General features: G+C 31.4%; 2 protein-coding genes across 18 annotated transcripts in view; both read left to right on the forward strand.

Moving 5' to 3' along the window:
• Positions 1 to 25,135, forward strand: LOC127708936 (low-density lipoprotein receptor-related protein 8-like). The gene is made up of 6 exons (XM_052214148.1): positions 1 to 118; positions 1,768 to 1,893; positions 2,890 to 3,018; positions 3,996 to 4,124; positions 23,916 to 24,047; positions 24,957 to 25,135. Exons 1-6 carry the CDS (start codon positions 43 to 45, stop codon positions 24,992 to 24,994), a joined length of 630 nt encoding a protein of 209 aa, XP_052070108.1. The 5' UTR covers positions 1 to 42; the 3' UTR covers positions 24,995 to 25,135.
• Positions 1 to 26,688, forward strand: part of LOC127708932 (low-density lipoprotein receptor-related protein 2-like) — a 423,265-nt gene that overhangs the window by 82,483 nt on the left and 314,094 nt on the right. The gene's annotated exons all lie outside the window — the stretch shown is intronic.

A 26,688-nucleotide genomic window follows, 5' to 3' on the forward strand; every position in this document is an offset into this window, starting at 1 on the left:
GTAAAATGCAAAGACGGACTGCAGTGTATTCGTGTTTTTTATATGTGTGCTGGGAATTTTCTTGGTCCCGGTTCAGAATGTAAAGATGGTTCGAATAATGATACAGATTTTTGTTCAGGTAGAAATTTGTGAATATGCACAACACAGAGAAAAAAATCAGATACTGGGGATTCATTGTTATTCGTTGACTACTAATTTTCGTGGATTTTGTGGGTACAGGTAAACCAAGAAATTGAACGTTCAACGAATACAACTTTGTGTATAGGCTTGTGTGCAGACTTCTGCAAAACCACGAAATTAAATATTTTTTAAGTTATCCTTAATCCACGATATTGGAACCCTAAATAATAAATGAATTCACTGTACATCAGTAATACAGTAGTAAAGTGCTGGAGGTACGGACCAAAATATTTTAGATATAAATATTCACTGTAGATGTGTGAACAAGACGTTTGTTCTCATTTGACAAACGGTTTCTTATTCATTATGAGTTTTAGAACTGCAATGAATATTTCGATGTTTTGTTCGTAGCTGAGTTCCGTTGAACCGTGTAAAAAAAATGTTAATTTCAAAATATAGCAGAATTTTAAATTAATTTGTTTTAATTTTTTTTCTGTTAACAATTTGCACCTTTCAAATTCCAAAAACAAAAAATGAAAATCAAGCAAAGAAATAAAACGAAAATCGTCGATGAATTCATGTTTCTTTTTTATATCGATCCGTTCATTTCACAATTTTATCTATTTTTTTTTTTTTAATAAATAATAAGCAATTTGAGTATCAATAACATTATGCTATTTTTGATATCAAATCTAAACTATATCATGTACTAACTGTTTTGTCTGGTTTGTTGTGTTGTTCCAATGTTGACTCTTTAACATATAAACCATATCAGTCATACATATGTGTGGAAAACATTGCAATCAAGTTTGGTGAATAGGACATACAGATAATAATACTTAATCAAATGAAAATAATAGGGAACATATTTCTTTCAAAACACTGACGCAAATGAGCTATACACTCTGACGTGTCATTAAGCTTTTGTTATAATTAAGTGGCAGTCTTTGTAAGAATCAGGCGATTTATAAAAATTTCAAAACATGGCCGAAAAAAAAACCACTAAGCTAAACAACCTATTTTGAAGTTATTCTCGTCCTGAGTTAGAAATGGTATTTTTTTTTGTTTCTGTGTGTCTGCCAAATCGAGAAATTTCTAGATCACTCTTGTCTCCCCTCAGTTGGTCAAATCATATCTTGAAATACCAGAATAGAAAAAGGAAACAAATGTTATATTCATGTACCAATAAACATTTTAAACTTAAATTAATTTAAAGTTGAGTGGGTTTTCGTTTGTTTTCAACACTGCCTGATCCGTAGGCAGGTTGGCACTTAATATGTACGTAGCCACTACAAAATAACAATGGAGGAAAAACATTGTCCAAAACACATCTTCAAATATAAAACGATTCATGTGAATGCACAATTAAGAAATACAATAATTGCATTGTAATGCTTAACATGCTTAAGACTACTGGATTTTTTAAACCGGAATACCAATATTCACTTTTTTGTATTGAAATAATTTATATATAGCAGAGCGTTGTGGTAAATCACGCAGTGGATGCATTTTGGTGTTGCGTCATCAGGCCATCGTTTCATATTCATACATTCGATGGAATCATCAAAGGGGGATATTCATATTATTGATCGAATTTCCTTAAGTAATTTGTCAAACAGTTATTTATTTCTTGGTTTAATATTTTAGCTTACGAATGTACCCCGTATTTTGCAAAGTGTCCTAATGGTCATCAATGTGTACATCAGTCAATGATTTGTTCCGGGGAACAGATGTGTAATGGCGAGTCAGAGGATGAACAACAATTTTGTAAAAGTAATTTACTTCTTTTATTAAGATTGGAATTTTCTATCGTTGCAAGTAGCAGGGTAAAATACAGAAACTACGTCACATTTCACGATGACAAAAATGAGTTACGCCAATTACCAGACATTCACTAATATTCCATTTCTTGCTGAAGATAACAAAACAGGTTAATAAGTTATATTATGACGTGAATACGAATGCATGTATTGCCTGTCTTGAATAAATCTAACTTGTGCTGAAAAGTTCAACTTACGTTTTATTGCATTTTACAGCTCACTGGTTTCCGGAAGTTACGTTGTTTGAAAACAGGACAAAATCTGAATCTACATATACAGTAGAGTGATTGCCCCTTAATGACAAGTTTATAACCTTTTTTGATGAGGGGGGGGGGGGGGGGGGGTAAAACTAAAGAAGATAGAGAGAAGCTTTAAACAATAAATAATATCAGCAATACAAGATCAACATTGGTGATGAATTCTAATCTAGTATTCAATGTTCAAGAGTGTCCATTGTTTAAGTTGCACATAGAACTAGGTTAGCGACACAGGCTTTTTAAAGTCTCTGGTTTAGAATAACGTTAAAAATAAATTGATATGTCGTGTTCTTCTTAGTGTAGATATCTATAAAACAATAGAAGATGTCAATGTATCTTGCAATTACATGACAACACGTTAAATTGCCTGAAATACTAAAGATAATACAATCAAAAATCATACGCTATGTGTATGTGTATATTGCATAAAAATACGAGTTATGTTTGGTACCCTATGACTTGTTTATTATTTATTCTAGTATCATGGATGTTTTTTTTTGTTTTTATTTTTGTAAACAAAGCGTCTGAAGTACCACTTTTTTTTTTTTTAGATCTTCTTATTTTCCCATTTCGTTTTTTATTTGTCATCGACTTACAAAAAAAATGTGTGTGAATATCCCTTTTAATATGTTTTGCTCCACTTCCTCAGTTTTCATCTTTCGGATAATGTCTTTTTTTTTTCTTCAATACAGCACATAATTGTGGTGACATAATGTCCAAATGTGATAATGGATACCAATGTGTGCTCGATTTTAAGAAATGTGACGGCTTCGCAGATTGTGCAGATGGTTCAGACGAGAATCTAGACTTGTGTGTAGAGAGTATGTTTATTTGAATCGCATGAATCAATGATTGATATTATTTCAATCAAACAGATGATAACCGAAAGGTTTAAGTAATGAAAAAGCCTATGATGTCATTTGGTTTTTTTTCATTGATCAAATATTTAACAGATTAGTTTTCATTACATATGTTTTCACTAAGTATAGTGTGTGTTGTGTTGCCGATCATATGTTTAAGTTGTCTTTGTTTCAGGCATATTAAGACAGTCAGTGGAAAGAAACTTAATTTATAAACATGTATCAATAAGGGTATTTCTTTTTTTGCTTTAGGTACATTAACACAAACAAAAAGTACTATCACGAGTGGTTGCATGTTGAAATAGTATTAACACACAATAAATACTAGTTATAGAGTTGTGTTACATTGACCATGCATTTCCACGCAAGAAAAATAAGAAATTTCAAACATGTAACGAAATTGATTTGTGTTTAATTTGTTTGAAAACAGATTAATGCAATCACTTTAAACTGATTACTTTATCCTCTTACCAAAGAAAGAGTAGAAAATGTCCATCCAGTTACTATCGAGTCAGGGTTAAATAATGTGATGCAATGCAATGCAATTTGAAATTAATTACACAGGTACCAGAACACGCCGACGAGATTTGAAAAACAAAAATGAAAAGAGTTTGATATTATTTACAATAAAGCTCACATGATTATGATTTATTGTATAAAAAAGTAATTACTAAGTTTGTGATTCATATATGTTGGATTTATATTAATATAAGGATATGTATTCCTAAAACATAACATGAAATGGTGGTTTGGCAATTTTGTAAAAATCATCATCAGTACTGAATCCTTCTTAACTTACGTGTTTTCTTTTCTGTTATTGGTGCATACTCAAATATAGCTAAACCATGCACTAAACACATGCGAAATTGTAATTGGAAATCCGTCAAAGGGTTTAAGATGCATAAACTTATTCTAATTTCTTTACATCTTATTTAAAGATCGTATCTGTCCAATTGGAATGGTGAAATGTGAAGATAAGGTTCAGTGTATTTATGAAATGCAGTTTTGTAATAGATATCCTGACTGCAAGGATAAATCGGATGAAAACCCAAAGATTTGTACAAAAGGTAATAAAAGTTCTTTCATCATTTGAATAAAATGATAGATTTAGTACGCAATACTAGTAGTTTATACAAATTATAAGCCTGTTTTCTTTGATTGTTATTTTGAGCTGTCTATTCCATGTATCATATTTTGACAAGATGTTAGTAATACAGTTTAATGCACATTAGTATGTCTATGTCAGAAGAATTACAGAAAAAAATATTGAGCAAAGAATCTCTGCATATATATCAAGTACGGAAATGTTTGTGTCTTTCCGCTTGATTAATATCTCTTACCAGCCCAGTAGTCAGCACTTCTGTGTTGACATGAATTATCATTGATATGGTCATAATTATAAATTAAATGTTTACAAAACTTTAAATGTTTGAAATACTAAGGCTTTTCTACCTCAGGAATAGATTACCTTAGCTGTATTTTTAGGAATTTTTGGTCCTCAATGCTCTTCAAATTCGTACATTATTTGGCCTTTTAACTTTTTTGGAATCGAGCGGCACTGATGGCTCTTTGGTAGACAAAACGCGCGTCTGGCGCAAATACAAAATTTCAATCATGGTATCTATGATGAGTCTATTCATACTAACTACTGGTTTTAGAATAAATGTGTTTAATTCCAATGCAAAGAATGAATCATATTAATTAAAAAAAAAAAAAAATTTAATGACCGACACCTGTATCGTAACTATATCCATTCTGATTAAGTCTGTTTAAGGGTTTAGTTAACTTTTGAGATCCATATATCTAAAAGTGTTATAAAATGTTTGAATCATATGTTGTTTTGATGACTCTTTGCTGATTTTAGTCATAAATTGTAACTCGTAACAATACAGAAACTAGTCCGCAATAAGTGGGGCACAGTAAGTCATAGTCAGTTTAGTAGTGGAACAATGGCTTAAAGACGAAATCAATCTATATTTGTAAGGTGTTTTGTGCAGCTTTGTTAGCCATGGCGTTGTCAGTTTCTTTTTCGACTTATGAGTTTGAATGTCCTATCTGGTTTCTTTCACCTCTCTTTCAGAAGCCTGCACATACACTAGTAGCACGATTTCAGTCTGAAACGGTCATTTTGGTCTGATCATATCTTAATCGACTGGATTTACCGCTAGAGAAAAACGTCAAGACTTTTAAGAACTTTTCAGACGCCGTTCCGATCGATAGTCGCATCAGGTAAATCAGTCCGTTAAGGCATGTCAAGATAAACAAGACTGAATCTTCTAGCGAGCTGTTAAGATCCGTTACGACTGATTCAGTCTAAATCAGACCATGGATACAAAATTACGTCAAGATGTAGTCAGACCGTGTTCAGTCGTGTTCAGATTTAAATAATTTGGACACAAAACGGGTGAAACTTTCCCAGTGTGTATCAGGGGTTGTTCCCCTTCAAGAGTAAAATACGAATTAGAAAGAAGACGGTTTGTGTTACTTTGATAGTCTACCATGTCTACTTAATTAAAAAAAAAAAATTGTAATTCTTACTTTTTCCTATGTAATTATAAAACATTTTTTATATTAAAAAAAAATATATTGCTGTTGTTTTTTATTTAAATATTTTGCGATCGTGTTTGACTAGTGTATTCGACTTTCCTTAAGCCGTCATGAAAGGTATCTTTTATTTTTTTATTCTGTCTATTTAGAGTCTTTTATAACTTGTTTTACATGCCAGAAGCCTTCGTTTAAAAATAGAGTTTATATATTATTGGAGATGATGGTTTATGAATTCATAAATTCAAATTTATATTTGAAAAATATTTGATAAATTATCATGATGATTATGCGGAAGTGAAAATGTTCCGTCGGTGTATGTGAAGTAAATTTAAAGAATATGACTAAGTTACATATATATTATACAGCATAATGAAACTGGTTTAATTTGAATTACTATCCATTAGGAACATTTTCCGATAATAATTAATCAAATCTGTCAAGTTTTATAAAAAACGGAAAACAATTCTTCACCCGTAAACGATTTAACGTTACTGTACCCTTTTATTTTTGTTGCATTCTGTCGGCGGAAAAGCAGGTCGGCAAACTATATTTTACACAAAATCGTAGAAGGGAAACTTACGGTACAATATAAGCTGAGCTGAATATTGCAATCGGTGAGTAGAAATGAACAATATTTTAAAGCATGTCCATCAGAATAAATAAATCATGGATCCAAGATTTTGAAGGAAAAATCTGCACATTTGTTCCTACAGGTATGAATCAACGTTATATATCATCGCACTCGTGCATAGTGGCATGTTCCAAGGCAACGTTAGGATTTAGGCTTGTAAAAAGTTTATGCATCGTTGAAATTCATGTATGACACCATTCCCCTCCCCTTTGTCATGCTTATGAAATTATGTCATTTAAACCCTTAATTATGACTTATGTACTTCAAATGTACATCCCAAGGGTGACAATTGAAAGTAATAGAAAAAAGGTTACTCTTGGTCTTCATCCAGTGGCGGGGCCGGGGGTTCCTGGGATTGACCCCCTTTTTTGGAGGATCAATGCATTTGAAAGGGGACCGACCCCCTTTATCCTGGGTTGGGACCCCCCCCCACCCCCCCCCTTTTAAAAATGGCTGGATCCACCCCTGTTCATCTTCTTACTGTTAAACCCAACATGTGGTGCATTGGTTTGGTTGTGCGGGATGGCCTATTACAGGACCTATACATATTGTATGTCAATGTTTTAAATTTAAGGTTCATCTATACACTTCAACAAAAATAGCTGTGTTTACACCATGAAATTTTCTCTGAATGCTGACAAAACTGTGTAATTCTAATAGTTTTAAATCCTGGCAGCACCAACAGGATATAATTTTATTCTGGTATTTTGGATATATATATATAAAAAATACAGGTTTTAAAAGTTATCTAAGTATTGATTTATCAACATAAAAATGGGTAAATAACTAATATAAAATAAAGAAAATGTGTGGTCTGGGGAAAATAAACTGCAAAGCATTATTTAATACAAGTTGTAATATGTAAAGTCAGAGACATATATACACAGAGATATATATGTCTCTGGTAAAGTATACTGGGTAACTTTGAAAATGTCAAATTAACTCAAGGTTTAATACTAAATATTAGAAGGAAATATATGCCTTTTTTAGGTTGCTTAAAATGTTAAAAGAGAGGGTTAACCTTTGGATAAAGATTCTTCATTTACATGCTTTACCTAAAAAAGGTTTATTCATTTATGACACAAAATTCTTTCATATATATATATATATGCACTTGACAAAAGGAAAGTCTGTAAGGTAGAAACAGTGCATTTATTTCTGTTTTTTTTTTAATCAATCTTTAAACTTAACTTTGTAGTAATTTTATTCCTATCAAAATGATCAAAAGAAATATCAGCTGTTGTGTTTTAGAGAGAAATAACTATGTCAGACTTTAAAGAATTGATCAAAACAAATGTAAAGTGCTAGCCTCAATTAGACAGTAACCCTTCAATGAAGTACACACATGAGAAAACATTAATGTAGAATGAGAGACAATATCTTTTTAAAAATAGAACCCCAAAGAAAGATTTAATCTTCTTGTTATACATGTTATATGGGACTTATATATAAGTTCAATTGTATAAGTCATAAATACAGTTGTATTAGTCATAGAACTTTGTTATCAAGCAAATTAGACTTGACGGTTTTTCTTCTAGATAAATACAAGTAAATATATACAATATTAGATTAGTTTCAGTACTTTATTCTTAATGTATATTTTTTTTTTGTAGAATTCACATTGGTTTGAGCATGATTCCCAGCCAGATTATGAAGCCGGCATATACATGATATAGGAAATATATATAGATGTCACTAAGTAACTCGCATAGCTGCTAATTGTGCAACAGTGGATTAATTCATAATTTTGTGTTTACTTATTGCTTTTGTAAATAACAAATAGGGCTTACAGCATTATGCCATGATGTTGATGGGATGTTCGTATTAGATTGGACAAGAAGAAAATTGTGAATTGAACACCTAGCAAACTTATAGTTTGTAAGAAAGACTACATTACTTGATGACAGTGAACATGGTGAATGCCTTTGATATATTATTCATTTGAAATAACAATTTGGAATAAAGAGAATTCATAGTTTTCTGGGAATATTAATAGTGCATCATATCTGAATTCCATGAATATCTTGGATAGTTATTCATTTAGAATAGCAAATTGGAATAATGAAAATTCATAGTTTCAGTGATTACTAATAGTCAAATCAAATCAAACTTGTATTGCCATATAAACCAACTTATACGATTTGTGACAAAAACAACATTAATAATTATATACATTAAATGACAAGAAAAAAGCATGTATAATCATATTAAACAAATTAATGAAAATAGTTCAAAATTCAATTATGAGTCCCCTATCCTTAGTGCCAATGACTTTTTTTATAAAGGAACATATGCTTTCTATCTGTTTTTGTGTTGATGGGCAAAGAAGATTTATCATTTTTTCATTTTCATTGAGGCTATTAAAATTTTCTATACTTTTAGCCTTTGTTAATTTTTCAATAAAAACTAGTCTAATGGTAGCGTTTTTCCTGCAATACAAAAGAAAATGTTTTTCATCCTCAATTGTATTGCAGGACTGACACAACCAGTTGTCCCTAGGGATTTTTAGGTGTCTCCATAGTGCATCATATCTGAATTCATGAATACCTTGGATAATTATTCATTTAAAATAAGAATTTGGACAATGAGAATTTCTGGTTTCTGTGAAATTTATAGTACATCACATCTGAAGTTAATGCTGTCATTGCTATTGTGAGCTACATGTACCACCAGGGGGTGTTAAACAACTTTGACTACCCATGAGGGTCTGTCACAGCCCTCGCATGCTTGTTGGTTAGTGTCAAATGACTGCTTGTTGTACTTATAAGAGTCTGAATGTACAATATTGATAATAGTATAAATTATTGGTCATACTGAAACTTGCATTTTATACTGGTCAAGCATATTAAACAATACATGTACTTCAAAGTATCATTTTATTGTCTCACCTACGACAAAAGTTGGTGGTATATGCAAGAAATAGGTATTACAATCTGGGGGTGATGATGTACATGTAAACTTTGTTTTAAGCTTTACATTTTAAAAGCTAAAAGATCTGGATACTTCTTATCTTGTATTCAGATAGCTAATATGCTATGAAGTTTCAGTCTGTCATTATACTTAAATGTCCATTGCACCTGACCTCATTTTCATGGTTCAGTGACTGTATGAAAAAAATACTGTTTTTTTTTTAACAGTGAAATGCTCTCTTATATGAGTAATTGGATACATTTTTTTGTATATGAGTATCTTGCAAGGTCTACTTGTCTATCAGGTTGGGTTGACCAGACCTTGACTTTATTTCATGGATAAGTGTCAGACTAAGGTTATTTTATAGTCACATGGTAATTTTGTTTCGCAGATACTATATATATATACATTGTATATATATATATATATGAGATTAATAATTTTTAAAGATCCATTTTGTTACATCTTGTGATCCGTTTATTTGGCAATCGCCAATGGCAGTCAGCAGGGTTTAAGAACATCAGTTGTTCGACCTGTTAGTCAAATGCGTTTTGTTAAAATATACTTTTTCACTTTTTTGGTCTTTTGGAAAATGTTGTTTGTGCTGTATTTAGACCCCTCTACCAAGAAATTTTTCTTGCGTGCACACGTATAAAAATTGCGGTTTTTATCCAACGCAATCATAGGTTTGAACGTCGTTTTCAATTTGACTTGTTTATATATATATATATATAGCGTTTCACCATTTTAGTCACTACTGCACTAAAAGCAATGTCTTTGTTAGAGTCCAGCAGCACTGTATAAAAATTACTAGCCTTGTCCTCCAAGCACCAGCAAAGCTGGTCTCGTTTTTGTTTGTCTGTCCAACCTGCAGCCTCAGCGTACACGGTGAACTTTTATATATATACAGTTGTATATATATATATATAAGCAGTACTCCAGTCATGCCAGTAGATCAACTATATGTTTATTTGATGTATGGAACAATTGTACAGTGTATTATGTCTGACTGGTAGCCTACTAGGGTTCATCAGACATTGACCTGTCATGGGTTCATTGAACAATGTTTAGTTTTTGTGGTTTGAATATTTTCCAATGTTTCTTTAGATGCTATAAGCTACATGTATAGGATCACTATTTTGGCATGCTATGGAATGATTGTAAGGTGCACATGTTTGAATGGCCGGGTTAATCTGACCATATATGACCTCATGTTCATGGTTCATTGGACAATGTGTAATTTTCATGCTTTGGATGTTTGGTCTTTTTCTCAGATACTATGTATATAAACCACTAAATTTAGGGTATGGAATGACTGTAAGGTGTACATCATCTATCTGGCATGGTTAATTTTACCTGACTTCATTTTAATGTAGTTTTTAATAATGTAAAGTGTATGTGATTTGTAGACTAGTAAAACCTTCATATTACAGAATTTCAACAACAATTCAATTATACTCACACTAGTAACCCAAATTTGACCAAAAAGGTATTAACTACATTGAAAAAAGGTTGATTATCATTAGTTAAGGATTGACAAAAATTAAAAATTGTTTTTAATGCATTTCAATCCATATCAAATTATTTTAATACCAGTCAAATAGATTCCCTTGCGGTCATTCAAGTTAGTTTCATATGTGGTTAAGCTGTGTCAAACTAATCAGCCACGCCCCCAATAAACGACATTAAACTGATGTTAAATCCTTTTAATCTTTAAAGTGACCGCCTTTTTGTAAGGTAAATCACTCAAGCAGAACAGCATCCCCGTTTATCTATCGTTAATCCGTTACAAACTTTATCGATTTAAGTCAGAAAATACCTCCAACAAATATTCACAATTAACGTGTCAGTAAAGTTTGGTCTCTTACAAATACATGGGGATTTTTTTTTAAATGGAAAGAGAATGCGAATGAAAAGGTCCGCATTGCACTCATAGGCGCGAGCCTTGAAGTTAAAGATGTTTTAAAAACAATTCAATAGAACATAAATAGATTTAAACAAAGTTGTGATGAAAAATTATCACTTACATTTCTGTTTAAATTTGTCATTATTATATGCATCGAATTGCTGTATTCCTGTATATATTTACCTTTTCTCTTTTTCTGTTTTCCTTTTTTGTACTCGTTATTTAAATAGAGACACGTGTGTCTAAGGAACAGTAATTATTTATTGTTTACATAGAAAAAATTGATGCATCTTACATTTTCGGTATAAAAAAAAATATAATTATACCGACATTTAAAATAGTTTGTATATAAAACAATTTTGTGTTAAATAATAAAATTGATATAGATGATGTTGACACTAGTTGAATTCATTGTGTAAACAGTTTAGTCTTGCTAAAATTTGTAAATTATAGATTAACAGCTCAATGAACTATTCAAACTGTGTAAAATTATAATACTGGTCACTGGCTATAAAGACCTCGCACGGTCAGCCCTGGCTTACACCCAATGGGGGCTTTTAAATAATGTGTTTTACCTTATCATAAGTTTGTGGAATTTAATACGAATATACAGAAACTGCAAAAAAAATGATTGACTGATTCTTGGAACAGTATATCAAACATATATATGTTCCTGACTGATTTAAAAAAAAAATTTCATCTAGGTGCTCTCGTTGAAGTCCGCGTGGGTACATAATCAGATAAATTTCTTCAATCTGAGTTATCTACGAATCAATGTCCACGTTAATATATAGAATTTAGAAAAACAACACTTTTATGATTCTTCCCACATAACGAAACTGCCTTTTTCGCAAATCATAATTACTTTCCAGTACTGATGAACAATATTACTACTATCAGAGACATATAATACAATGTCTCTGCTACTATATATATTGGAATAAAATACAAGCATACAAAAGCCTGACATTGTATTCGTCACAAATATATGGTCGATTTTCAGTGTACTATACTTATATGACAATAAAGACTTTACTTATGCTAAATACCAATAATATTAGTCATAGTCTGAAACAGTATCATAAAAAAGGAATAGTTGACTTTGAGTACTCAATCCTTGCCATGGTCGTTCTGTGCTATGATACACATGATACATGCAGTAAAATACAGTGAATACTAGTACCAATAATATTTGTTAACTAAATAAGTAATCACACAACATGTCATACATGATGCATCTTTTTTCAACGAAAATACTTAAGTAGCATTATATACAACCCTCATCAGTATCAAATATATCATCAGGCTATATACATATATTTACACACATAATTACACACATACATACACACCCTCACACACACACACACACACCCACACATACACAGGCACGCACCGAGAGAGATATATATATTTATAATTGAGGTATAATTTAATCATATCAGCCGCGGTGTACTTGTATTAGTGCAAATATGTGCACTTCATATAACATGTCAAGGGGAAAATAAGTTGGAACACCCGTTTGCTGTATCCGCCCCTGCTGTAATCAGTCACGTTGTTGTTCAAATTTGTTACTGTATATCATTTTTGTTTTTCGTTTTTTACATAATAGTTGTGTACATAAATCAAGACGTTAGTTTTCCCGTTTGTATTCTATTACATTTGTCATTTCGGGGACTTTTACTATTATGGGTATTGCTCGTTGTTGAATACCATAAAATGATCTAGTTTTCTATACTTTTATGTCACTTGGTCTATAGAGGAGAGTTGTATCATTGGCAACCATACTACATCTTCTTATTTTCATATGAACATTTGAATCGATTTTCGATGTGAAAATTAAAATTATAAAGGTAAATGAATTACCAGCACTGCGTAACGTTTCTCAGTAGACTATCCGCTTGGACATTCGTTAAATAATTTGTATCAAGCCCAACAAATAATTTTGAAAATGCACTTCTGATAAGTAGTAATGGACTTCTGATAGTAATATGAATACCATGAATACATATTTGAACTGCTAAATTTGTTATAGATATCTACATTTTTTTCAACATGTATGTATATGTACAACACATTATTACTCTAGCTAACAGATGAGACAAACATCTTTTTGAAAAAGTCCATCAATTGGTTTGAAATTCTTTTAAAAATAATTGCGGAAAAAAGAACGTTAAAGTTCGAGAAGGAAATACTTTGTTTACGGAATAGCAAACGAAGGATCGTGTAAAAACTGCGATTGTTTGTCAATATTAACTCAAATTAAAAAAAAATGCCATAACTGAAGATCAATGTCACACACATTGAACAGTTTTGTGATCATGAAAATGGCGAGGTTATATACTATAAATATTCGAATTTGTTAATCATACCACATCTTCTTATTTGTATATTAATCATGTGAAAATAAGAGAATATAAAGCAACGTTAAGTATTGTGTGAATGACACGATTTTAATGATGATATTAAAGTCGCGTACATATACGAAAACACTATATGAATAAAAGGAGATGCGATAGATACGCTAGGGAGACAGCAACTCAACCTTACAAATAAACAAAAAAAGTCGTCAACAATAGACTGTCAAACTAAAAATGGTTTCGATGGTTTTTCAGTTGTAAAAAATTTACCAGGACTTAATTTTCAAATAATAATAAAAGAAAACCCAATATCATCCAAGCATTCATTTTGGGAAATACGGAATGTATCTATCAAAATATGTATAGATTATAACATGCCCTTTTCCATATTGGCCCTGGTATCATCCCGAGACTCCCATATTGGCCTCGAGGCTTTAGCCGAGGGACGATATGGGTCGAGGGATGATACCAGGGCCAATATGGAAAAGACATGTTATAATCAATTTATCACATATTTAAGTTCTGCAGAAAAGAGAAAAAAGTTCAATTATAACAATTTAATGAAATATAACAGGTAAAATCTTAAAAATTTTATCACAAAAGTTTTATCCCATTTTCAAATTTAGTTTTTATCATAACTCCATATAGAAATTTATTGTCACATTTCCACTTATTTTGGAATATGGCAATACACAAACGCCAGAATTTGGCATAATTGGGGCTAAATCTATAACTGTTGGTTGTGCCTTGTTACAAGTTGCCATTGTCGTTAAGGACGCAATGACGTCACGTCATTTGGAATCAGGGCACAATAACCAATAACCTCTTTTTTGCCCCGGGCAATTTTGAGGTTATTACATATGCAAAACCCAACGTATTCGTAACAAATATGTGATAAAGTACGTTACGTTTGACTTTCAAATCGGTTCAATATAACAAAAGGTGAACTGTTAGCTCTTGTGTGCATCTTTTCCTAAGGACCATTTTGGCTGAAAAAGGTATTTTTTGTTTTGACTAAACATTTAAAATTTCTTTCATCTTGATTGCATCATGTTGATAAATTCAGAAATATGGAGTGAATTCGGAACGCTTTTTTCGGGGACGCCGTCTTAATTGTATATTAATAAATAAGAAAAAAAAAAGCCGCAATTATTCATTAAATGCTTCTTTTTCAAAAACCCAAAATAGGAACGATATTGGCCCCAAGGCAGCACATTTTGTTTGGACATAAAACACAAATAAATCTAAAAACACATATAAAAATAAGGAGATGTGGTTTGATCTCAAATGACATTCGTGTTGTCAGATTTAAATATCTTTTACACCCCAGTCCAAAAATACATTCTACTTAATTTACCATATATATAACGGTATGTCTAAACACTGCTTAGGACTCCTTAGTGCACTAAGGATTAACAATACGCCACTGTATGAAATTATTTTACATGTAATAGCACCCCTTTTAGTCCTTTTAGTGGAATATTAAACACTTCTAAGGACTCTTTAGTGCAATATAAGGACTTATAATATGCCGTCTAAACACCGATAAGGACTTCTAAGTGCACTAAGGACTTATAATATGCCCCTTAGCAATGGTGAATTTATCGGGGGCACAGGGGGGCAGCCAAAAGCATTAAATTATCTTTTATTTAAAGATACTTTGGAGTTTGAGAATTATTTAAGTATTTTGGATGACAGGCAGATATCTTTATTTCTTAAATTTCGAACTCTGAATATGAAATTTCCAATAGAAACTGGAAGATGGCAAAACATAGAAAGAGAAAACAGAAAGTGTGTATTGTGTAATTTAGACGCCATTGTTCAGCTTTTGATAACTGTAGAAAACAATGTATTGCATTTCATTATAGAAATAGACCCAACACGCTGAAGTTTTATGACTTAATGAATTCCAAAAAATGTACAGAACTGAATGAACTTTGTAAACATATCAAGGAGATCAATAACAAATTGAACTTTTCTGGGTGAACAATTGTGAATGCCTCTATCTACTTATCGTACATTATTTATTTATGTAATTGTATTGAAATATGTATAATTATCTCTATACCTTTGTAATTTGGTTTGTGAGAATAAAGAATATATATATAAGCCCTATTCCGGGTCTAAAAAAAAAATCTTTTTTATTGCTACTGAATCTGCTTATCTAGAGCAGAAATTATAATCACAGCTTGATTTGACTTCTAAACTAGCCGTTAATTAACCCCTGTTTCAACATGCAATATTTATGACAACTTATCGGTGGGTGTGTAAATATTGACACCTGTGTGTAATGTCGTGATGTAAACTACATGTACATGTTGATTGGAATAGTACTATTTTCTTTATTGGTTGTTAATACAATATCACAGATTAAGATCGATTAACAGGTGAAATCTTCTGATCAGGAAAGAAATTACTAACTAAATTCTGTGTGTTTTTAAAGAATATGTACAAATAAATGTTTATTGCCAAGAATGTTACTAATAGTATCGATAAATGGAATATGCCTTCATAACAAAATTCCGTTACATTACCATTTCTTGTGAATTTCTTTTTTCGGGACTGTTTTATTTGTGATTCTTTTTTTTTTTTTTTGCTATTAAAGCTATTATAATTCTTATTTTAGTTTTAAATACTTTATGTATGCTCTGCAAAGATAAAGCAAAATTTGCATTTAATACGAAATTTGATTAAGCATGTTGCATTCGAAGTGACCAGACTACCGCTAGGCCATTTCAACTCAGTATATAAAATATCTTTGCATGCATCGGTAAAACTCGTAAATTGAAACACGTATGAATCTGCTTTGACAAAACTATTATTTGACACACACAGACATGCACATTCAACGGTATTGGCCGGACAAATAGTCCTGCTACTATTCGTCCGGTTAGCCGGCGGGCAAATAGCAACTGCCTAGAATTTAAGGATGCTCTGCTTTTACAATAATTGTATACACTCTGCATGTTATCATATCACTAAATAATATATCAAGTAATATTTGTCGATGGACCATTGATGAGTCACAGAAAAGACATGTGACAACTAAACTGTTAACATCAAAATGATTTTTTTTTATCAGTTTCACTATATACCTACGGGATATCATGAATTCTATACAAGCGTTTCTACGTGGTAACTTTTCCCCGGGTTAATGCACGGAATTGTAAAAATTTTTTTACAATTGATTTTTTTTTTTCATTTACCTATGTATCAAGATAGCTTTCCATTAACAGTTTTATGGCATTATAACACCGCTGGGCATCCAATTAAAATCTAAACGGAAAGTTATAATATTTATTTTATTAAGCGTTGTCATCCGTATCAATGAATTGTTAATCCAAATTTGAAGTGAGTATTAATAAACGTCTAGGATGTTAAGTGTGAGATTTATCTGTTGATGTAAATACACAAAATTTAGCTAAATTTGTATTATCTAAATTAATGAAAAGGCCAGCTAGTGTGTGTTTAAATGATATAGTTGGAATGGATTTATAGTATGAAAATTGTTTGCGACAGATTTTCCGTTTGACTTGGACTGCGAACTTGAAAATAATATATTTGTCAATTCACATTCTACAAGATGCATATTTTGTAAGTACTTTAACCTTTTATTATAACTATAGTATCTGTGAGATGACCTGTTATTTACAACTGTCACGTGTTCAAGGCTCGTGCCGCTGAAATAGGTTACCTTTCAAGTTTGAAAATATGTGAATAGGTCGGGAAAACTATCAGAAATATATACGATGAAATCAGTAAAGTTCCCATAACTTCTTTGGTAACCTTTTTTGGTGTTCCCGGGTGTGTTTTAATCGAAAAATATTCTCTCTTTTGACACTTTGGTATTCCACTCTTACATTGCACACCACATAAAACCCAAACAATCCAAGTGCACTTGTAAATGATGAAAAATTTAATTGCGTCCTACCCATATAGTATAGATTTGATTTGACAATCTTCGTTTAGAGACCTTTGTGATTTATGCAATTTCATTTATGGATTTCTAGCATACAATACAATATATACAATATACAATATATGCTTTATTTAAAAACACTCCGTCACATTGACATGTGAAACAAGAGGTAAATATATACAAAATACAATCACATACAATCATAGAAATAAATAGACCAACTTAGAAATGAAATATATTAATAATTACTTTACTTTATAATGGTTTCGTTAACTTTGAAACGAATAAAGATACATTCTTAAGTACATTAATATTAACCAATGATAGTAGTCCTTTCATTTTTGCTGCACTGGGATATTTAACATAGTATTCTGGAATGTGCTGATTTCTGATACTTTTTACTAATACAGAATTGCATTCAAACAAATAATGGTATTCATTACCAATAGCATTTAAACACAAATTACATGTCCTCTCGTCTTTTGGAATAGTGTACCATCTACCCAACTCTACTGGAATTTTTACATTACAGCATCTTAATTTTGAAATATATTCACGTTCGATTGGTGATAATTGTACAAGATAGTTTTCCAAGCCAAACATTGTTTTAAAAAGACCATAAAATTCTCCTCTGGATGAGTTGTCAATTTGACTATGCCAATTTTGAATAAATGCATCTTTAAGTTTTTCTTTCAGAACGATTTTTAGTTGATATACATCTAATGGCAATTGCTGAGTCCAAACATAGCTAAGTCCGGAATTGTCTAAAATCGATTTAATATAGTCAATCCATTTGAACATGTGATCGTCTTTTAAGTTGAACATAATTTGATAAAGTATACTGCTTAGTTTATTTTCATTGACGAGAAGTTTGTTCCAAAAACACACCATTCTACATTTTATAAAGAATTACATGTACTTTATATATAAATGTCATATTTTCTACATTAAAAGCCTATTCCAAAAACATAACAAGGATTTGTATGTGTAACTTTAAAAATCCTCGAAAAAACTTTATAATTCAAAGTTTCTTTAATATATTCTACACGTATCCCGAAATGTGTTCATACCAATTGTGTTCGCTTAATATGAACCCGCGTAACCTTAAAAATTAAGACATTACACGATCAAAACATTAAAATTATGTTTATTACAGATATTTAATAATATCCACGGTTAATTTCACAATGCGTCTATCCCAGAGAACCATATCTATTACGATTATTACCTAAGGACAGATATTATATATCTAAACTTCGATGTTCGAATTTGAAGTTACCTATTGAGACGGGGGAAAAGGGGGGTGAGGGGGGGGGGGGGGTGGGTAAGGGGGGGGGGGGGGGTGGTTGCGAGGGAAAGTCAAATATGTACATTATGTAATGAGGGAACAGGGGATGAGTTTCATATATGGTTTATCTGTAAAAATGCCGATGTTCCTGCTCTTAGATCAAAGTTTATACTTAATTATTATGTAATGAATCCATGCAAGAACAAATTTACTGGTTTGCTGTCTATATGTAACGTACACGTTCAAAAGAAGTTATCAATTTTCGTGAAAAAAAATATAGAATACTTAAACTAATTATACCAATTGTCTTTTATAATATACTGACAAGTGTGTATTTGTGTTTCGTCTGTCATGTCTCGCTATGTATTATCTTATGTTTGTAATTAAATTGTCCTCTTGTACACCTGTATGTGTCTGAGGTTATGAATAAAATCTTGAATCTTGAATATTGATACTCAACCAGCTGTACTCTACTGTTAGAGGAGAGACGACAGCCTAGATGTCGTGTGCAAAAATAATAATCACTTGGTACGATTTCAGCTTGCGTTTTGCAATTTTGAATAGTCTAGATGGATTTGTATGTGTTTGAAATCAAATATACTCTACTGCATTCCTGGAAAATATAGCAATTTTTCACATAGAAAACCTGTATTGACGATCGAAAATCACATTGATATAAAAAAAAATAATGTATTTGTTACTTCGTTTTGGTAAATTGTATCTTTGAAGATCATATTCCGTAATGACCGGAATTTAATTCGATGTCTATAAAAATACAAGGCAACACTTTTGGTTAATATTTCGTTAGATCGCCAGTAGACATTATTGAAATTTATAACAATTAATGAATATTGTTCATACAACCTAACACACAAACGGCCTCACTATGTCTGCATCCGTTGCTGCATACTTACGACGCTATAAACGACGATTTTCAAGTAAAATGATCAAATGTATATGTCAAATACGCGAGAGAATACGTAACCCTAGGACATAAAAACATCTTGTTTATGTATTTTGATTAAATTCAAGATAAAATATAACCCCGAACAAGCTTGCTTGTAATAAAAAAGCTTATTTAAAAATGTGTGTTATTTGTGTATTGGTCGACTTCGTTCTCTAGTTCTCGTTTGTGTTTTTTTTTGTACAGATGAATGAAGAATTAGTATAATATATCTGATTTTGTAACAAAAACAGTTTGGTCCCAAATAAAAGCTTATAACCAATCAAGCGAGTTCTAGTAATCTCCATGCCGTATGAAATAAGCGCTACCCTTGGGGGGAAAGCAGATTAATTTGGGGATAAGTATGACAAGTATGTGTATTCCAGACAAATAATGATAATTACTTGTATAATCATTACGTCTGTTTATAACTATAATTCACCTATTGTATTTATTGACACGTGCGTTGTGAGGTTAATTCAAATCATCAAATAAATAGATAAAGTTTGACGAATACATGACAAATAATTGTACACAAAGTATTTTTTGGTAAGATTAATATTTAGGCTCTTTCTGTCAGTAAATCAGTCAGGGTAAACAAAAGACAGATAATACAAAACTGCCTGTATGACATTTATGAGTAATGACACGGGCTCCGGTTGTAAAAACTGTGTGATAGTGGTTCGTAACATAAGTCCACGTTGGTAGTCAGGGACTGTTTTACACCGGGAACGATGAAATCGATGACATCAAAAACCTGAGATTTTAAACTTGAACTTGGAACAAATATATGAATTAGCCCTGCAATTAGCCAATTATTGTACAACTAAATAGTTTTGACTTTTTTTTTTACCTATAATGGTTTACTTTTACAAATTGTGACTTGGATGGAGAGTTGTCTTATTTGCACTCATACCACATCTTCTTATATCTATCTATACTGTTACTTCGCTTCCATATTGAATATTGTGTGTGTGTGTGTGTGTGTGTGTGTGTTTGTTTCAAATGATTCGATGGCATACTTATCAGCCTTTGGTAGTTGTTAGTGTATAATGCTAGTTATAATCTTCCAAATTTCTTTCTTTATATTTTATGCATCAACTAAAAAGAAGTACATGTTTGAAAATTTAGGTGATGAATTTTAAGATAAAGTAGTGATTTAGTCCAAATAAAAAGGGTAAAACACTTGTATGACTGAAGCTTTCAAACTAAACTGTAGACCCCAACCCGCAACATAGAATGGTTCACATTTTGAGTTCGAGCTGTTATACTGCTCTATAATTTGTCTGAAAAGTAGTACACTGCACTGTGAGCATTTTTTTTAAGATAGAGCACGTGCTATTTTATTATTTAAAAGAAATGCAATACGAAATAACTCAGATCAGTTCATTTTGTACTCGCTACACAAAAGGAGAAAAGATTGGTGCACCTCTCTTTTTGTCCAGTTACCGAAGTTCGTTAAATAAAAATTATATTTTCCGACAATTTACATATATCACCAGTGTATATGTTATTCCAACACTTATATTTTTCTTATTCTTTTAATTGTGTGGCTCTTAAATGACCATCTTTATATAAAGCCTGGATTTGCATCCTTCATTCTTAAGTACGTTGAATTTCTACATAGATCACACTAAATAAAAGTTGTGTGTTAAACGTCAATGACAAAGCAACCAATCCACAAAAAAAAAGACATCTAGAGGACACATATAGATCTTTCGTCTGGCAGCACGTATACACTACAGTTACCGTATATTATATAAAAGTACAAAATAAATCGAAATATAAAAACCAAATCAACATTAAAAAATTTTAAAAACAAAACCGAGAAAAGAACTGATAGGTCCGGGGGATCCATGCGTCTAACTCCCGTTATGTTTCGATTTACTAGTATTCAAAATTCATGTTAATTACATTTAAGTTACTTATAAATATTATGCTGCGTGAAAACTACACTGGTGGGTTCCATGTCATAGTATAATGACAATACCTTACTTTCATTTAAAAAATGAAATCATCCCGTAAACCCACAATACACAACTTATAGTATATATATATAAATACTTATGAAATACAAAATGTATATATAGTGATACAATTTTGCTAAGTAAATAGAATACAAATACACACCACTTTACATAACTGACACAATCTAAAGGAATACTCGCAAAACTATATAAGTAGAGAAGCGAAAAGTTTCTGTTGACTACTAAACAAACTTCCGAACCGTACATGTTTTTTTAATAGTTTGCCATGCAGCGCTCAAATATTTTTCATTATCTTTTGGTATAGTGTTTAGAAAGAAGCCACTATATATAATATTGTAAGAATCTTAAACTACACATACTAAGCTATAATAGATTCAGATTCATTATTTTATTGAATATACAACATAGCATATATTAAAAATGACGATCAAACATCAACAGCTTATAAATACTAATACGTATACATAAATTCATTAATTCTTTATTAACCTTTAGCCTTACGGCACCTTTGAGTGTAATTGCAAAATAGTCATGTACTTTCATACGTTATGGATCATTGATTTTGTTACCTGTTGACCCGGTTGATTACTAGCACGTGCCATTAAACTCAATCATTATAACTAAAACGGAAAATTTCAAATTTATGCCATAACTACTATATATACATGGGTAGGAAAATAATTATTAGGATACATTTTTTTTAATCAAAATCTGTATACGGTGGTAATTTATATATAGTTTTAACACTGTCTCGACACAGACTGAATGCAGTATCAGCAGCTTCATGTACTATGGCGACCTTGGTGGTGTTTAGACGCACCACTGTGTAAAGTAAATTATTGTTTAATAATATATTGTACTACAAAGATATGGTAATAGAAGCTTTTCAAAGTTTAATATAGTAACTCGCACGGAAATAAAAAAAAAAAAAAAATCAGCAACAACGGTAATAGTAAACTAGCACATATCAACAGAAAACGAATTAAAGCATCTGACATAAAAATAATACGCAAGCGTTAATTTGCCTCCGCTTCATTTCAGTGGATTATCTCATTGGCAATTATACCACATCTCCTTGTTTTTTTAGGTTACGTTTAAGATTTGCCGTTACTGATTTTCAAATACGAAAAACATTTTCACACCGGGTTCACAACATTTTAAGGTTAAATGTATAGCAAACATTTTTGTGAGTATACAAATAACATACGTCCTTGCATTTAAGAAGTATATAAATAAATAAACTAAACTAACATTTATTAAAAAAATAAGCAACATATATAGACGAATAAGTTATTACTTTAGTTTTTTCAACAAAACAACAACAGAAATAAAGAATCAACAGACAATTTAATCTTTAATTATTTTTTTATTTATTCGAGAGATACATTTTAAATTCTAATACATATATATCTTAATCTAAAATGCATTATCAAGCAGAAGGGGCGTAACTCGTAGTATCATACCGACATACTGAACGGATCTTAACATGGTCTGACAATTTTGAACGTTAATTTTGAGATTTGGTCTGATTTCGACTGAATCAGTCGTAACGGGTCTTAACAGCTCGCTAGAAGATTCAATCTTGTTTATCTTGACATGTCTTAACGGACTGATTTACCTGATGCGACTATCGATCGGAACGGCGTCTGAAAAATTCTTAAAAGTCTTGACGTTTTTCTCTAGCGGTAAATCCAGTCGATTAAGATATGATCAGACCAAAATGACCGTTTCAGACTGAAATCGTGCTACTAGTGATAGTTGAAACTTTCATATTATTCGGTTCTGCTTTTAGAGGTAGCTAAAAGTTTATAGTTGTTACAGATGTCATTTTTCGAAAATGGAGTCAAATAGAATGTTGGTTAATTTTGTGATTTCCTTTTGCAGAACCTCAATGTAAAATTACGTCAAACAATAATGATATTATTGTCAGCCTTATCAGCCGGGACAAACATAAATTGCTTGGCGAGTTCTTTTTATCTTATATTTGATACCAGAAATCGGCCAACTATGGTTGTTGTTAGGAGTAACATGTTCTTTAAAATGTTGAATACGAATATCAACCATGTTCATTTCTGAATTGAACAAAAATAATCGAAGGATTTTATGTCAGCTTTTTCTCGATTTATCCATTTCGTGAAGTAAGCAAAGAGTGAATCTTTGATGATGTTATCAAACTCATTCCAATTGGTAATTGACTGGGGATGACATTTAAGGGATTACTGAGGAATGATTTCAACTGTCGGTCATGGACAATATTAAGGTCTCCTGTAATAACATGGGAGCTAGGGTCATCAATGTATTTGGAATTACTGTAATTTCATGACGTATATGTATTGTTTATTAAAATCTTAACGCTATTTTCACAGACAGAGCTTGCCCTACTGGAATGTCTAGATGTTCCGCAAATGACCCGAATTGCATATATGATAGTTGGTTCTGCAACAACCAACCAGAATGCGAAAACAGAGAGGATGAAAGTCCGAATAGTTGCTTTAATCGTAAGAAGATATTTAACTAAACACATTGCACATACGGATGTTAACTTGAGTATTTTTAATTTACGCCCTGTATAGCATGCCTTTACTCGAAATTTGTAACTTTTTATGTCCAAAAAGAGACAGATTTATCATATCTCGACCTCATTTCCTCACTGAGTTCGTTAGGGTCACATTGGAACGATAACAGTTGAAATTGAACATTTCGTATTTGCTCAGATGTGCGTCAAATATAACATGTATAAGTCGATGTTTCTTTTCAATTTTTTTTCTACAAAAAATGTAATGCATGATATGTAAAGTTCCTCAAATATATTAAAAATGCAGTATAAGGGTTAGACTTCCTCCTTTTTGAATTAACTTTGGAGTTTGATTTTTTTGTTTAGACTTTTTCAACCCATCGTGATCTTTGGAAAATGTCTGTTCAACGTAAGAAATATGACAGTTGGTTTAAGTTGGTTGATACAAACTAATGTTTGATTTATATCAGATTTGACGATTTCTCCCTCTTGAAATTACATGAAAGTTCTATATTATTATTCATACTTGATTTAAAAAGATGTTTTCAAAATGTTTATTATTAACAATAAATATCAGCTGTTTTTAGCCGTCATCAATACTGATAATTTTTAATTGGTAGCTTGTTCTTGACTGATTTACTCACAACTATCAATTTGTGTATAGGACCAAAAAAAGTTTTCATACCATTACTTTAAAAATGCTACGTGATGCAGTGTCCATAAAAGATAGGAAACATTGTTGCATGTAATATGTATCTTATGTCCATTCGTGAATTTGGTGTCGATCGTAGATTTTTTTATACTTTCAAATTTCGTTTCTATAAAATGTTTGAAAGTATTACATTATATTGATAAGACATTGCAAGAGCTTCTTGTTAATTTATCTTTTCAGGTCCAAAAGGATCCATTAAATTGCCGTGGATGACATAGCTAGCAGTCTGATTGGACTTTTAGAAAAAAGTATCTCGCTTTAGTACTACGACAACAGATACAAAAATCAATTATGTGAAACATACTACATGACTTTATTTTATCTTTGAATAGTGGTGATAGCAATTTGGTTTGTACGAATCTTGCCTTGAGATGTAATCATCATATAATAAACAAAATATGGAATTGTTCAATTTCGACCCGGTTCGTTTGTATTGTTAGTCTTGTCATTGGCGTATTCAGTCACTGCTAATATGCCTTCATGACGATACAAAAACCAGCTGAAATTTATCGCAACGTTTTTATTATTTTTTTTTCGAGAAAAAACACACAAGGTACAAACTAATCTACATGCAATATACAGAAGTGAATAAGAATACAAAGTTTATGTAAAGGAAATAAAGATTTCTTTCGGTGTCAAGATTTTTCTTTGAAGTTGTATATTTTCGTTTTGCAGTTAACCAAACTGAAGTTTATGCACAATCATGACCAATGTTGCTTCCTTTGCAAGAGGTCGAAACAAAAATAATCTGGGTACGCGAACATGAACTATGCTTATCCAATCAAACTTCAACTTTATTATGATACGAATGGTGTTGTTTATCGCAAGCGAAAATGCACTGATTTTTTAATCATTTGCATGCAGGTGAATAGAACGGTTTTATGACTAATACTAATCGAACATTTCCAAGTTCACAAATATTCCGTCACGGTCGGTAAATTCATATTTGGAGAAGGGATGATTTCAACTTATCAACATGTTTATTTGATCAGTAACACTCTATAACGGAAATGATAGCATCACGACTTATTAGCGTAATGTAAAGTATACGTCATTTTGGCAGGATCATAAAACGATGAAACGTTGTTTATTGATATATAATGAACTCGTTGAACTGCATCTAGACATTAACAAACAGATGTATGAATCGTGTACTCCACCAGAGATACAACCAATCAAATATAAAAAAAGCCTGTAAATATATAAAATGTGATAGAATTTCAACGACGAAAAAATAAACATGGTTGACCTTTAATTTCGATTCTCGAAAATCCATACACAATATTTTGTTTAGAATATATATGTCATAGAATTGAATATTTCCGCTTTAAGAATATAAAAAACATCAAGTGGCTTCGGATTCGGTTATTTGTTTTTTCGTTTTAGAAATGTGTATTAAAATGTTAGTCTTCAAGAAAGGACAAATAAGAAAAATGTTGTGATGGTGTCATACTGCAGCATCATAGATTGTCATGTTTTACATGCATCACTCATTTTGAAACTAGTTAGACAGCACACACGAAAACAGTCACTGCATGTGCCTTTTTTAATCTGTAAAACTATAAATAAAATATGATATTTAAACAACACTATCAGTTCCGTTGGATGGAATTTCAAAAAATCCTAATTAAAAGTTAAATGTGTATTATTTTGTCGCTTGTGTTGTATATTTATGTTCTGAGGGAGAGGCAAAGGATACCAACGATAAATTAAACTTCGAAAGTAAAAAAAAAGAATGACAACGAAATGACTAAGAAAGAAAACAAGACATAGAAAATCAAAGACTGAGCAACACGAAAACCACCAAAAAAACAGGGGATGATCTCAAGTGCTCCGAAAGTGTAAGTTGATCCGGCTCCACATGTGGCTCCCGTTGTGTTGGCTATGTTATTATAAACCCGGTGATAAGTAC

This window comes from Mytilus californianus, unplaced genomic scaffold, assembly GCF_021869535.1.
Source record: "Mytilus californianus isolate M0D057914Y unplaced genomic scaffold, xbMytCali1.0.p SCAF_7, whole genome shotgun sequence".
Classification (NCBI taxonomy): domain Eukaryota; kingdom Metazoa; phylum Mollusca; class Bivalvia; order Mytilida; family Mytilidae; genus Mytilus; species Mytilus californianus.